Source organism: Salvelinus alpinus, chromosome 28 (genome assembly GCF_045679555.1).
Source record: "Salvelinus alpinus chromosome 28, SLU_Salpinus.1, whole genome shotgun sequence".
Classification (NCBI taxonomy): domain Eukaryota; kingdom Metazoa; phylum Chordata; class Actinopteri; order Salmoniformes; family Salmonidae; genus Salvelinus; species Salvelinus alpinus.
The window spans coordinates 19,616,722-19,632,164 of record NC_092113.1 but is presented as its reverse complement, the minus strand read 5'-3'; the positions used below and the strand labels follow the sequence as shown (position 1 = coordinate 19,632,164).

Sequence of the window (15,443 nt, the reverse complement as noted above, 5' to 3'; positions counted from 1 at the left end):
GGCAACTGAATATTTTAGTATATGCCATCCACATGCAGTAGTCCTAATTGTGGTTTAATTAATCAAGAAATAGAAATGTGATTTCATGAACACCAATCAACCTCAGAGAGGCTACTTCTGGTATGTCTGGGACTTTTAAAAATAAGATTAAAGGGATAGTGACATTTGTCCATTTTGCTAAATGATCAGCACCACTTTCCCATAAGCATTCTTAATATTTAAACGTTGTGCTTACATAGGCAGGTACAGTAATTACAGTGTAGTTACACAGTATTTAACTGTTACACGTTTGTGGTTTGTATATGAATTACATTTGAAATCAGTCAGTGGTCAATCCTCTCATCCTATAATTATTTTATATGCAGATATTAGGGACATCATGATCTACAAAATCATCAGTTCGATGTTGATGAATGTAAAAACTTTGCAAGTAGATGTTCAATCTGTAGCTTTTATTTCCTCTGTGGTTCAACCTGGTCTCAGAGCATTTTGTATTATTCTGTATGTAAATCCAAGACACTCCATTTGGTATGATGTTATGTTTCATATGGTATGTATGAATTTGTGGATGTCCATCACTCATTTTGTATGATATGTTCCAAATTACAATTCGTATTATATGTTAAAAAATGTACAATGTGGTACCCATTTGCAAAACTTACAATATGCTACACATTTTCAAAACGAGTATGTTGCAAATTCTGGCTAGGTGGCTAACGTTAGCTAGGCTAGGGGTTAAGGTTAGGAGTTAGGTTAAACTAAAAGGGTTAAGGTTAGCTAATATGCTAAGCAGTTGCAAAGTAGCTAATAAGTAGTAAGTAGTTGAAAAGTTGCAAAAATGCTAAAGTTGTCCGTGATGAGATTCCAATGCGCTAGACATTCACATTGTACACCCACACCGACCCTACTTTAGTTTTTGCCTTAAGTAACCATACTAATCTGAGTGTCCCAGATTTACTATGTTACATCTAGTCTATGAGACCATGCTGTGTGGTTATATATTATTACCTTATGGGCACCTGTTCCTTTTCTTTTTTGATTTTGCACTTGCAAAGACTAAAAGGCCTGGATGTTGCTTTGTGAGCCATTGCACCTCACATGTAAAATAATGTAAGGGAAAGAATGGACTACTATCTTCCCCAATATTTTCTCAGACATGTTAAGATGGATTGATGTAACATGGTGCTCAACCAACCTAGTTCATTTGCTAATGAGATGTATACAGGCCTAAAGTCTTATCTGTTGCCATTTTCTTATCTTTTCCAATCTTCCAGACAACCGGTCACCCCTCTAACCATTACATTTCCCATATACTTAAGAACTTGCAAATCCAACTTGAAAACTGCAAGTATAATTTATGAAACTTTTATAGCGCTTTTCATTACAATTTCAAAGCGCTTTAATTGAAAAATAAAGGCATGCAATTTTGAAAAACAAAAACAAATAGTTCAATAGATAAGTGTAATAAGACACCATTGAGACAGAATAATCAATAGCCATTTAATCACGACAAAACACCCATTATTCAGTACAGTACATATTTTTGCTTCAAAATATTTAACCTACTTGCTCCCTACCAAAGTGTTTCAGTAGCAGCACCATTTGTTAGAATTTTTTAGGAGGGTCTTTTGGTTTAGTTAAGTTGTCACCTTCCTGGTCCTTTGCTTGAGGTGTTTTAACTTTACTAGCATCTGCCTCGGGGGTGACAGGGATTTCAGGGTCCACTGCTTCCTTGGCAGCTGTAGTTTCAGTCACCTCAGATTCCTTGGCCACAACATTTGCAGGGACCTCAGCTGCAGTTTCTGTGTCAACCTTTGCAGTAGTGGCCTCTGTGTTCTGGGCTACAGGGGTCTCAGTTTCCTGAGCAACAGAGGTTGCTGTGGTCTTAGTTTCAGAATCAGAGGCCTCCGTGACAACAGGGGTGGTCGCGGCCTCTGTCTTCTGGGCAACAGGAACTGCTGTGGCCTCCGACTCTACTGCAATGGCTTCTGACTCCTTGACTGCTTCTGCAGCATCCAACTCTTGGGTGGTTTTAGTTGGAGCTGGATCTTCTTTAATGATAGGGGCTGTGTCTACAAGTACCTCTGCTTCTGCCTCCTTGGGTGCAGACACCTCTGCTGTCACATAGACTTCTACCTTAGGCACTGCTACAGTCTCTGGAACAAGAGATGCTGTAGCCTTTTCTGGCACATCCTTGATTATTTCTACCTCCTGCACCAATGGGATAGCAGTAGCAGTTTCCACAGGATCCTTCACCACTTCTGCCTCCTTGAGTGCTGGAAATGCTGCAACAATCTCAGTGACAATGGGGGTAACAGCCTCTGCCTCGTTAACTAGGGTAACTGCCTCCTCAATAATGGCAGCTGCCTCTTTAACCTTCACTGGCTCAGCTTCCGCTGCGGCCTGAGTGCTCGAGATGATGGCCTCCATGACAGGGAGCACCACTTGGATGGTGGGGACTGAATCCAGGGCCTGTGGTACAGCCTCTTGCACCGCTGTGAATCCTATTACACTCGCTGCTGCCGCCTCCTTTGGCACCACCACCCTGTGCTTACCTGCACTTTCCACGCCCCCTTCCATGTGGAGCCAGTCCATTTTTTGCGCATGCTGATGGAGAGCGTCGTCAACGCGTGCATCGATCATAGCTTCCGTCAAGATGCCGTCTTCTGAGGAGTATGCAGCAGCCTGATGAGAAAACAGGGATTGAATGTTATCCTGTGTCCCGTTATCTAAAGACAACTAACTGGACAGGTCACATGTACTAACCTGCCAGGCCACACCCAGTTTAGAGATCTCACGGCCCGACATGCCCTCTGCACGAATTGCAATGTTCGAACACTTCTGGCCATAGTCAAACTGGGCCAACTTCATTCTCCTGCAGGAGGATATATGTTAGTGAAATACACCTTTAACTCAACACACTGTATTGTTTCGTCAGAGCAATCATTAGTCGAAAATTACATCTAAAAAATATTGTTTGTAGACATTACCCAAATCAGTATGCCACATATATAGTGGCATTGTAGTACAAGTGGAGAATGGTGTACTCACTGTCTCCCTAATGTGGCAGGCTCCAGTACAAATCTGTCAAAGTACAGGCGCACCAGTCTCTCCCTCTCCTCCAGCCCAGGCAAGGCAAAGTTTACAATCTCATCAATACGGTCGTTGATGGCCCAGTCAAACTGCTCAGGCTGGTTACTGGCCAACACTAGCATAAACCTGGGGAGAGAGACCATGATCTTTTTAGTCAAGTCAACCTTTTCATGCACTTTCTAAAAACTCAAATAATATACATAGGAAAAAAATCACGATGGTAACTTGCCAGTGTAAAATTAACAGTTTTTATTTAGGTTGGTACCAACTTGTTGCTCTGCTCTCCAGTGCGATAAAGGAATGCGTTAAGGGTGGATCTGAGGTCCTCACTGATTGTCTCCTGCAACAAAGTCATTGATGTGATCAAAATAGCCGACATGTTGACTCTTGAAAACAGAACATACGCTTAGTTCTGTTACTGGACTCACTGTGGATCTCTTGCGTAGGAATGCATCTGCTTCATCTACAAAAAGCAGGAGGCTACAGAAGTTGAGGCAAATGAAAAGAAAGAGATTAGCAAATCTAATGCCTTTATTAGAAAACGTTTATTTTAATTTTTTACTATTGACCCACAATCGTTATTTGAATCTGACACACACATAGATACAGTTGAAGTCAGAAGTTTACATACACTTATGTTGGGTTAGGTCATTAAAACTCGTTTTTCAACCACTCCACAAATTTCTTGTTAACAAACTAAAGTTTTGGCAAGTCGGTTAGGACATCTACTTTGTGCATGACACAAGTAATTTATCCATTATATGTTTACAGACAGATTATTTCACTGTATCACAATTCAGTGGGTCAGAAGTTTACATACTTGACTGTCCCTTTAAACAACTTGGAAAATTCCAGGAAATGATGTCATGGCTTTAGAAGCTTCTGATAAATTATGTCAATTAGCCTGTCATTTGGAGGTGTACCTGTGGATACACTGCTCCAAAACCACCATAAAAAAGCCAGACTATGGTTTGCAACTGCACATGGGGACAAAGATTGTATTTTTTTTATTTTTAAATGTCCTCTGGTCTAATGAAACAAAAATAGAACTGTTTGGCCATTATGGCCATCGTTATGTTTGGAGGAAAAAGGGGGAGGCTTTAAAGCTGAAGAACACCATCCAAACCTTGAAGCACGGGGGTGGCAGCACCATATTGTGGGGGTGCTTTGCTGCAGGAGGGACTGGTGCACTTCACAAAATAGATGACATCATGAGGAAGTAAAATTATGTGGATATATTGAAGCAACATCTCAAGACATCAGTCAGGAAGTTAAAGCTTGGTCGCAAATGGGTCTTCCAAATGGACACTGACCCCAAGCATACTTCCAAAGTTGTGGCAAAATGGCTTAAGGACAACAAAGTCAAGGTATTGGCGTGGCGATCACAAAGCCCTGACCTCAATCCTATAGAAAATTTGTGGGCAGAACTGAAAAAGCGTGTGAGAGCAAGGAGGCCTACAAACCTGACTCAGTTACACCAGCTCTGTCAGGAGGAATGGGTCAAAATTCACCCAACTTATTGTGGGAAGCTTGTGGAAGTCTACCCAAAACGTTTGGCCCAAGTTAAACAATTTAAAGGCAATGCTACCAAATAATTGAGTGTATGTAAACTTCTGACCCACTGGGAATGTGATGAAAGCAATAAAAGCTGAAATAAATCATTCTCTCTTCTATTATTCGGACATTTCACATTCTTACAATAATGTGGTGATCCTTACTGACCTTAGACAGAGAATTTTAACTAGGATTAAATGTCAAATATTGTGAAAAACTGAGTTTAAATATATTTGGCTTTAAGTGTATGTAAACTTCCGACTTCAACTGCAGACGGATCTTTATATACACACTACCGGTCAAAAGTTTTAGAACACCTACTCATTCAAAGTTTTTTCTTTATTTATACATTGTAGAATAATAATGAAGACATCAAAACTATGGACTCATAGAATCATTTAGTAACATAAAAAGTGTTTAACAAATACAAATATATTTTATATTTGAGATTCTTCAAACAGCCATCCTTTGCCATAACAGTTTTGCACACTCTTGGCATTCTCTCAACCAGCTTCATGATTTAGTCACCTGTAATGCATTTAAATTAACAGGTGTGCCTTGTGGAATTTCTTTCCTTCTTAATGCGTTTGAGCCAATCAGTTGTGTTGTGACAAGGTAGGGGGGTATACAGAAGATAGCCCTATTTGGTAAAAGACCAAGACCATATTATGGCAAGAACAGCTCAAATAAGCAAAGCGAAACGACAGTCCATCATTACTTTAAGACATGACTCAGTCAATACGGAAAATTTCAAAAACTGAAAGTTTCTTCAAGTGCAGTTGCAAAAGCCATCAAGCCCTATGATGAAACTGGCTCTCATGAGGACTGCCACAGGAATGGAAGACCCAGACTTACCTCTGCTGGAGAGGATACATTCCTAGTTACCAGTCTCAGAAATTGCAGCCCAAATAAATGCTTCACAGAGTTCAAGTAACAGACGCATCTCAACATCAACTGTTCAGATGAGACTGCGTGAATCAGGCCTTCATGGTCGAATTGCTGCAAAGAAACCACTACTAAAGGACACCAATAAGAAGAAGAGACTTGCTTGGGCCAAGAAACAAGAGCAATGGACATTAGACCGGTGGAAATGTGTCCTTTGGTCTGGAGCGCGAATTGGAGATTTTTGGTTCCAACCGCCGTGTCTTTGTGAGATGCGGTGTGGGTGAACGGATGATCTCTGCATGTGTATTTCCCACCGTAAAGCATGGAGGAGGTGTTATGGTGTGGGGGTGCTTTGCTGGTGACAGTCTGTGATTTACTTAGAATTCAAGGCACACTTAACCAGCATAGCTACCACAGCATTCTGCAGCGATACACCATCCCATCTGGTTTGGGCTTAGTGGGATTATCATTTGTTTTTCAACAGGACAATGACCCAACACAGCTCCAGGCTTGACCAAGAAGGAGAGTGATGGAGTGCTGCATCAGTTGACCTGGCCTCCACAATCACCGGAACTCAACCCAATTGAGATGGTTTGGGATGAGTCGTACCGCAGAGTGAAGGAAAAGCAGCCAACAAGTGCTCAGCATATGTGGGAACTCCTTCAAGACTGTTGGAAAAGCATTCCAGGTGAAGCTGGTTCAGAGAATGCCAAGAGTGTGCAAAGCTGTCATCAAGGAAAAGGGTGGCAATTTGAAGAATCTAAAATATATTTATATTTGTTTAACACTTTTTTGGTTACTACATGATTCCATACAGTGGCAAGAAAAAGTATGTGAACCCTTTGGAATTACCCGGATTTCTGCATAAATTGGCCATAACATTTTATATGATCTTCATCTAAGTCACAACAATACACAAACAGTGTGCTTAAACTAATAACACACAAATTATTGTATTTTTCTTGTCTATATTGAATACATAATTTAAACATTTTCAGTGTATTTGAGAAAAAGTATGTGAACCCCTAGGCTAATGACTTCTCCAAAAGCTAATTGGAGTCAGGAGTCAGCTAACCTGGAGTCCAATGAATGAGACGAGATTGGAGATGTTGGTTAGAGCTGCCCTGCCCTATCAAAATCACTCACAAAATTTGAGCTTGCTATTCACAAGAAGCATTGCTTGATGTGAACCATGCCTCAAACAAAAAGAGAATTGTTGCATAAAGCTGAAAAGGGTTACAAAATTATCTCTACAAGACTTAATGTCCATCAGTCCACGGTAAGACAAATGGTCTATAATGTAGAAAGTTCAGTACTGTTGCTACTCTATCTAGGAGTGGCCGTACTGTAAAGATGACTGCAAGAGCACAGCGCAGAATGCTCATTGAGGTTAGCTAAAGACCCTACATAAATCTCTGGAACATGCTAACATCTCTGTTGACAAGTCTACGATATGTAAAACACTAAACAAGAATGATGTTCATGGGAGGACACCACGGAAGAAGTCACCGCTGTCCTAAAAAAAGCATTGCTGCACGTCTGAAGTTCACAAAGGAGCACCTGGATGTTCCAAAATATTCTGTGGACAGATGAAACTACAGTTGAGTTGTTTTTAAAAGGAACACACAACACAGTGTGGAGAAAAAAAAGACAGCACACCAACATCAGCTCATCCCAACTGTAAAGCATGGTGGAGGGAGCATCAGGGCCTGGATAGCTTGCTATCAGTCTGATTTCCCAAGTTTATCAAGACATTTTGCAGGAGAATGTAATTTCTCCTTTTGAAGCTCAAAAGGACATCACCCAGAAGTTCGGTGATGCAACAAGACAATGACCCAAAACACAGAAGTAAATCAACAACAGAAGGCTTCAACAGAAGAAAATATGCCTTTTGAAGTGGCCCATTCAGAGTCCTGACCTCAACCCGAATGAGATGCTGTAGCATGACCTCAAAAGAGCAGTTCACACCAGACATCCCAAGAATATTGCTGAACTGAAACAGTTTTTAAAGAGGAATGGTCCAAAATTCCTCCTGACCGTTGTGCAGGTCTGATCCACGACTACAGAAAACGTTTGGTTGAAGTTATTGCTGCCAAAGGAGGGTCAACCAGTTATTAAATCCAAAGGTTCACATACTTTTCCCACCCTGCACTGTGAATGTTTACACGGCGTGTTCAATAAAGACATGAAAACGTATAATTGTTTGTGTTATTAGTTTAAGCAGACTGTTTGTCTATTGTTATGACTTAAATGTTTTGACTGACAAATTTGATGACCAATTTATGCACAAATCCAGGTCATTCCAAAGGGTTCACATACTTTTGCTTGCCACTATATTTGTTTGTTCATAGTTTTGATGTCTTCACTACTATCCTACAATGTAGAAAATAGTAAAAATAAAGAAAAACCCTTGAATGAGTAGGTGTTCTAAAAACTTTTGACAGGTAGTGTATGGCTCTGATTTTACATAAACACCCATAAGATTTGTGCCAAAGAGGATCTGTACATTTAAATTTTGGACATTTAACACGACACATTGAATGAATGTCCTACCCGCGCCGGCTTGTACTGGCCCAGTCAAAGACCTTGTGCATGGCCGTCACGCCATCACGGCCCATAGGGGCTACATCTCCACCTGTCATGATGGCGTAATCCATCCCAGAATGGAGGGCCAGTTTCTGCAGGGCAACGTAACAGACCATCATTCAGTAAAATAGTGGATGCAGCAACTATTGGCTAAGTGTGACCCTGGTGACAATGGACAGCTCGTGACGACTGTACTATACACATCGGTGAAGTTAATAGCAAAACATTATTTTCCAGTTTCGCCACCCTGCACCTAACCAATACAATTTTGAAAAATGTTTAAATGTTTTCCTTATTCTAGTAAAGTATATGTTAAACTATAGTAACATGTATAGTGCATGCCTTGTAATACCTTGGCAAAGAGGGTCTTGCCAGTCCCAGGGGGTCCATACATAAGGATGTTTCTATAGAGCCCCTTATTCTGTCGAGTGTTACGAGTCGCAATGGCAATGTCCCGCACACGCTCCTCCAGGGATGGCTACACAACAGAGAGAGGGGAGGGAAGAGAGAGAGGGCAGGAGAAATGTCAACTTAAGGGAGGTCAACTAACTTTAGCAGTGACATCAGTGTGTAGGGATATATTATTGTAATGTAAAGAATTCTTCCATGCTGTGTATGGAACAATACTGAATGTACACTGTGTACTTACACTAAGAACTACTCCCTCCAGAGCATCCTGTGGTCTACTTCTCAGACGCTTCGTTGTCTGAAGGTAGAAAAGAGCTCAGAGTTCACATACATACAGTAAAACACTTCATACAGGTATTATAATACAGTTAATATGATATTCAACCTACAGTGCATTCTGTAGGTTGAATGCCCAAGTCGGAGGTCCAGAGCGCTCTGGAGCAGATTCTCAAAGATCTCTCTGTGCATTGCTCCATTGATCATTCCCTCGATCCTGACCAGCTTCCCAGTCCCTGCCGCTGAAAAATGTCCCGACAGCATGGTGCTGCCACCACCATGCTTCACCGTAGGGGGTGCCAGGTTTCCTCCAGACAAGACGCTTGGCATTCAGGCCAAAGAGTTCAATCTTGGTTTCATCAGACCAGAGAATCTTGTTTCTCATGGTCTGAGAGTCCTTTAGGTGCCTTTTGGCAAACTCCAAGTGGGCTGTCATGTGCCTTTTACTGAGGAGTGGCTTCAATTTGGCCACTCTACCATAAAGGCCAGATTGGTGGAGTGCTGCAGAGATGGTTGTCTTTCTGGAAGGTTCTCCCATCTCCACAGAGAAACTCTGGAGCTCTGTCAGAGTGACCATTGGGTTCTCCCCCGATTGCTCAGTTGGCCAGGCGGCCAAATCTAGGAAGATTCTTGGTGGTGCAAAACTTCTTCCATTTAAGAATAATATGTGTTCTTGGGGACCTTCAATGCTGCAGAAATGTTTTGGTACACTTCCCCAGATCTGTGCTGAGACACAATCCAGTCTATGAGCTCTACGGACAATTCCTTCGACCTCATGGCTTGGTTTTTGCTCTGACATGCACTGTCAACTGTGGGACCTTATATAGACAGGTGTGTGCCTTTCCAAATCATGTCCAATCAATTGACTTTACAACAAGTGGACACAAATCAAATTGTAGAAACATCTCAAGGATGATCAATGGAAACAGGATGCACAATTTCGAGTCTCATAGCAAAGGGCCTGAATACTTATGTAAATATGGTGTTTCGGTTTTCTTTTTAATACATTTGCCAAAAATTCTAAAAACCTGTTTTCGCTTTGTCATTATGGTGTATCATGTGTAGATTGATGAGGGAAAAAAGTAATTTAATCCATTTTAGAATAAGGCTGTAACATAACAAAATGTAGAAAAAGTCAAGGGTCTGAATATTTTCCCGAATGCACTGTATAATGGGCATCATTTTAACTACACTGAACAGAAATATAAACGCAACATGTAAAGTGTTGGTCTCATGAGCTCCATATACACAAAAAGCTTATTTTACTCAAATTTTGAGCACATTTGTTTACATCCCTGTTAGTGAGCATTTGTCATTGGCCAAGATATGCCACACCTGTCAGGTGGATGGACTATCAAGAAGCTGATTAAACAGCATGATCATTACACAGGTGCACCTTGTGCTGGGGACAATAAAAGGCCACTCTAAAATGTGCTGTGTTGTCACACAACACAATGCCACAAATGTCTCAACCAGAGCTGTTGACAGATCCTTTTATGTTAATTTATCTACCATAAGCCGCCTCCAACGTCATTTTAGAGAATTTGTCAGTAGGTCCGACCGGCTTCACAACCGCAGACCACGTGTAACCATGCCAGCCCAGGACCTCCACATCCGGCTTTTCACCTGAGGGATCGTCTGAGACAAGCCACCTGGACAGCTGATGAAACTCTGGGTTTGCACAACAGAAGACAGAAGAATTTCTGCACAAACTATCAGAAACCGTCTCAGGGAAACTCATCTGCATCCCCATTGTCCTCAACAGGGTCTTGACCAGACTGCAGTTTGGCGTCATAACCGACTTCTGTGGGAAAATGCTCACCTTCGATGACCACTGGCACACTGGAGAAGTGTGCTCTTTATGGATGAATCCTGGTTTCAAATGTACCGGGCAGATGGCAGACGGCGTGTATAGCATTGTGTATGCGAGCGGTTTGCTGATGTCAACGTTGTAAACAGAGTGCCCCATGGTGGCAGTGGGGTTATGGTATGGGCAGGCATAAGCTACGGACAATGAATACAATTGCATTTTATTGATGGCAATTTGAATGCAGAGATACTGTGACAAGATCCTGAAGCCCATTGTCGTGCCATTCATTCGTCGCCATCACCTCATGTTTCAGGAATATAATGCACGGCCCCATGTCACAAGGATCTGTACACAATTCCTGGAAGCTGAAAATGTCCCAGTTCTTCCATGGCCTGCATACTCACCAGACATGTCACCCATTAAGCATGTTTGGGATGCTCTGGATCGACGTGTACAACAGCATGTTCCAGTTCCCGCCAATATCCCACAACTTTGCACAGCCATTAAAAGAGTGGGACAACATTGCACAGCTCACAGTCAACAGCCTGATCAACTCTATGTGAACGAGATGTGTCGTGCTACATGAGGCAAATGGTGGTCACACCAGATATGGACTGGTTCTCTGATCCACGCTCCTACCTTTTTAGTTAAGGTACGTGACCAACAGAAGCATATCTGTATTCCCAGTCATGTGAAATTCAAAGATCAGGGTCAATTGACTGATTTCCTAATATGAACTGTAACTCTGTAAAATCCTTGAAATTGTTGCCTGTTGTGTTTATATTTTTGTTCAGTGCACTTCAAAGAGCAGGGACAACAAATATCCCATATCAATTTGTTATGTCCTGAAAGGGAACTATTTTATCTCTTCTTTAGTTACCTTAACAGGGTGTTTGATGGCCTCGCCAACAGTGATTCTGGAGGTCTCTCGAACCAGCGAGGGCTTTCCCAGACGAGCCTCTATGTAGCGCCCAATCACCCCGGTGGCGTTCCGCGCTGAATACACCCCCACTGCCAGCAGTGTGAACCCAGCCACCTGCAGGGCATTCACCAAACAGTGTGTGTCAATGACTCAGATATGGTAAGCAACCACAATGTGAAATTCAAGCTATATCGCAGCTTGTAGGGTGAAAGTGTGATAGAAGATTGGTAGTAAGGGGGAGACTTTTTACCGTGGCGGTGAGTTTATCCCAGTCGGACAAAAAGGCATGGAACCCTTCCCCAAAGACTGCTCCTGCAGTCCTGACAGAAACAAAAACATAATTATTACAGTGACTGCTCCCATTATGACTACCAAACATTCACAGCATTCTTGGGTTCTTATCCAAACATAACAGAATACTGGCTGATCAAATTAAATATATTACATAATATGAGATGTGATAAGAATTGGAATGTATAAAGCTCTTTACAACTGATTGTCTTCCACAGCCCAGTCTCAAGCTGTGACCCTCTAAAAAGTAACTGCAAGTGCAACCCGCCATTGGGCCTGACCCAATAATGGGACACTGCTGTAGAGTGTAGAACCATTTTGACCCTTCCCATCTCACCTGATGGACTCCAGGACCGTCTGCCTGTGTTCGGCTGCTTTAAGGCGGATCTGTTCACGGATGAGGTCCGCATTCTCCCGCTCTACCTTGGCACGAGCTGCAGACTCCGCCTCTACACGAAGCAATTCGTTCTTGTGCCACAAAGCCATTTCATGTTCAATAGTGGCTAGGTAAGAGAGTGGAACTAAAGTAAGTTGAAATATGTTTTTGACTGAGTCTGCTATTAGTAAACATACTGTGGGACTGATTTACAAAGCATTTGCACCAGTTTCTGTCAGAAGAGAACTACAGATATACTCTAAACCAGGTGTAGACAACTGCAGGCACTTCATGTTTTTGATTTACTGACCCGGAAGGCCAGCTTGGTTGAACTGATCAATTAGCTCAGTTGGTCAGGTGTGATGCCTAGACGGAACAAAATCTGGCAGTACCTGCGGCACTCCAGGAATAGGGTTGCCTACCCCTGCTGTAAACAATGACAAAAACATGAAACGGTCTCAGTTCACTATTCTTCATGTTTCATTTTCCTTGATGAAGAGCAGGTGCAAATGCTTAGTAAACCTTCTCCTGTGTGTCATAATGACATGGGGAATTTTCCTGCACCTTTTCGCATAGCCTCCTGCTTTGTTACTGATTCCTCTTGCTTGCGCAAGTTCTCCTCATTGAGGGCTTGCTGCAAATACAAAACACATGCTGAACATACACTTAGCCATATTTCTCATTCTTGTCCTTTTTCTATCAGCATGGGTCCCAATCGGGTTTCTTTTTGTGTTTCTCTATAGCTATGGCTGAGATTCAACAGAAATCAGAACAGAGCGCTTACCTGCTGCCTGACTTGATCATCATATCTCTGTCTGGCAAGTTTGTCTTGATACTGTGCCCTCTAGAGGAAATAAGACAGAAAACACCTTTGCACCATTTGAAGCATGATCCAACATTAAGGATGCAATACAATAAAGACAAATAATGTACATTAGCCCCATAACAACATACTTAGCGCAACACTAGATTTATTCACACTTGACTGGTAAATTACATCAGTGGAATGTAGTCAAGGACTATTTGTCAGCAACTCTCAACCACTCCCATACCGCTTGATTTTGTTTGGTCTCCTCTGTAAGTGTTTTCCGCCTTTCCTCGGCCTGGAGACGGATCTGTTCCCCCTTCAGCTGCTCCAAGGCTGCTTCATATTCCTGTTAGTGAATGGGATTAAAGCATGTTTTCAGAGAGGAATAGGTCGTAAGTTTGAAGGACAGAGAACTGTTATACTTAAACCCTAATCTCATTATTCCGAGCATCATAGATGCCAAGTATATGGATCTGAAGATAAAAGTCAAGGGAGGATTGAGAGAAAGTGGGTGAATATATAGAAATGAGAACCCATGTGTTCCCGTTTTGAAATGTAGGTGACAGTACCGGAATGTCTAGGAAAGGGAAGATCATAAGGCAATAGTGGATAACACTTGTTTTCTTATACAAAACAAAATGCTGCAGCTAAATAGAAGAAGGCTGACACTTGAAAACTAAAAGTAAAAAGCATGAGCTAATGCACACCCATAAATGTTTGTAGCAGTAGACTAGGTAAACTGTATTATACAAAATTAAGAAAATTGCACACTGTTTATGCTCCCAACATTTTAATGGGTAAACCTAATAACCAGACATTTGAAAGTGTCCCACCTTCACTTTACTCTGATGCTCCAGCTGTACCGATTGCTCCTGCATGCGAGCCAGATCAAGCGCCTCTTTCGCATGGCCTATAGAGTTAAGGTGGAAACAAAATTAAGACACTTCAAAGTCAATTGGTCACTTGATACTATGAGTATAGATGTTCATTTGGGGAACAGGAGAAATTATTTGACATTAATTGCCATTCATTCAAAAATGATACCACTTTCACTGTCATGGGGCTCAGGACCTCTGTTCCTCAAAAGTACACTCGTCTCACCAGCAGGTGGGTGGGGGGGGGGCATACATACGCATGCGCCAAACTGACGTTCATGGCTAATTATAAACTGGGTGGCTCGAGCCCTGAATGCTGATTGGCTGACAGCCGTGGTAAATCAGACCATATACCACAGGTATAATAAAACATGTATTTGTACTACTCTAATTACGTTGGTAACCAGTTTATAATAGTAACAAGGCACCTCGGGGGTGGCCAATATACCACGGCTAAGGGCTGTGTCCAGGCAAAAAACAGCCCTTTGCCGTGGTATATTGGCCATAAACCACACCCCCTCGTGCCTTACTGCTTAAATATATAACCCCATATATGTAACAGCAGGTTATACGTCTATGCAGGCCACATGCTCTCTTGCAAACATCGAACGGGAATGTTATCTTTAACAAGTGGCAGGACAGAAAACATCCCCATGAAGAACACTTTGTTCTTTCGATCACTGTCACGCCCACCAAAGCCTGTTGCAGACAGTCTTTGTTGATACAGTCGAGTCCAGTTCATTACATACTTTCTATAGTTGATTCATGTTCAATTGATACTTTGTTGCAGTTGTCAGAACGTTTAATTGCTCATATTCTGCAACGATATCGTACATTTGCATGCGATACTGAACTCACACAAAATCTGCAAACAAAAAGGTAACTTCCGACAAGAACAAGAAGCTTTAACAAATGACATGACAATGTGATAACTATTGTACGAACGTGATCTGTCAAGTTCCCTCGCAGATTTTGCGGCTCGTTCAAGCCCAGTCGGGTCGAAGTTACTCCATTTGTCCTTGGGCTTCTCTCCGAACGATTTATCAGAAAATCCCCCTTCTCCTCCAGGGGTCTCTGCTTTATCTGTCGGGGGTTTGCTGGACCCCCTTCCCCAGCCGAAGAGCCACGACATGATTACTCAAATGGAGTCGTCTTCTTGCTCCCCGTGCTGCAGTGGACTGAAGGGTTCTGTTTCTTCTACCGCCACTATTATACACAGAACACTAAACACCACTATAGCTCCATGTGTGTCGGGTAGACTCTTCCACGCAAGCGCGACGTGTGGTGGGCAGGACTATATATAAAATACTGCATCCTTATTGGTTACTACACTGACGAGGTTCTCTCCTGCTCGACAGCATCGGATGCTGCAGTTAGTTATATTCCAAATTATCTGGACTGCCTGAGTTACAGACAGTTTCCATTGCGCATATCACATTTTGAATAGATTAGGGACAACTTCAAAATTATGCCCCAAAAAATCAGGAAGCATAATAGAACACACTACCTATGTTAACCAACATTGCATTACATAAAAACATCAAGTACCATTGAAAGAA

General features: G+C 42.1%; 1 protein-coding gene across 1 annotated transcript; it reads right to left on the bottom strand.

The window, feature by feature from the left end:
• Positions 1 to 1,486: 1,486 nt before the first annotated feature.
• LOC139557348 (ATPase family AAA domain-containing protein 3-like) lies at positions 1,487 to 15,144 on the bottom strand. Its single transcript, XM_071372040.1, has 16 exons — positions 14,830 to 15,144; positions 13,843 to 13,919; positions 13,254 to 13,355; positions 12,986 to 13,045; positions 12,766 to 12,835; positions 12,163 to 12,328; positions 11,785 to 11,854; positions 11,493 to 11,648; positions 8,768 to 8,824; positions 8,471 to 8,596; positions 8,086 to 8,210; positions 3,522 to 3,573; positions 3,363 to 3,433; positions 3,052 to 3,219; positions 2,767 to 2,875; positions 1,487 to 2,685 (listed from the first exon to the last, which is right to left on the bottom strand). The coding sequence occupies exons 1-16, from the start codon at positions 15,014 to 15,016 to the stop codon at positions 1,606 to 1,608; spliced, it is 2,676 nt and encodes an 891-aa protein (XP_071228141.1). The 5' UTR covers positions 15,017 to 15,144; the 3' UTR covers positions 1,487 to 1,605.
• Positions 15,145 to 15,443: the final 299 nt, after the last annotated feature.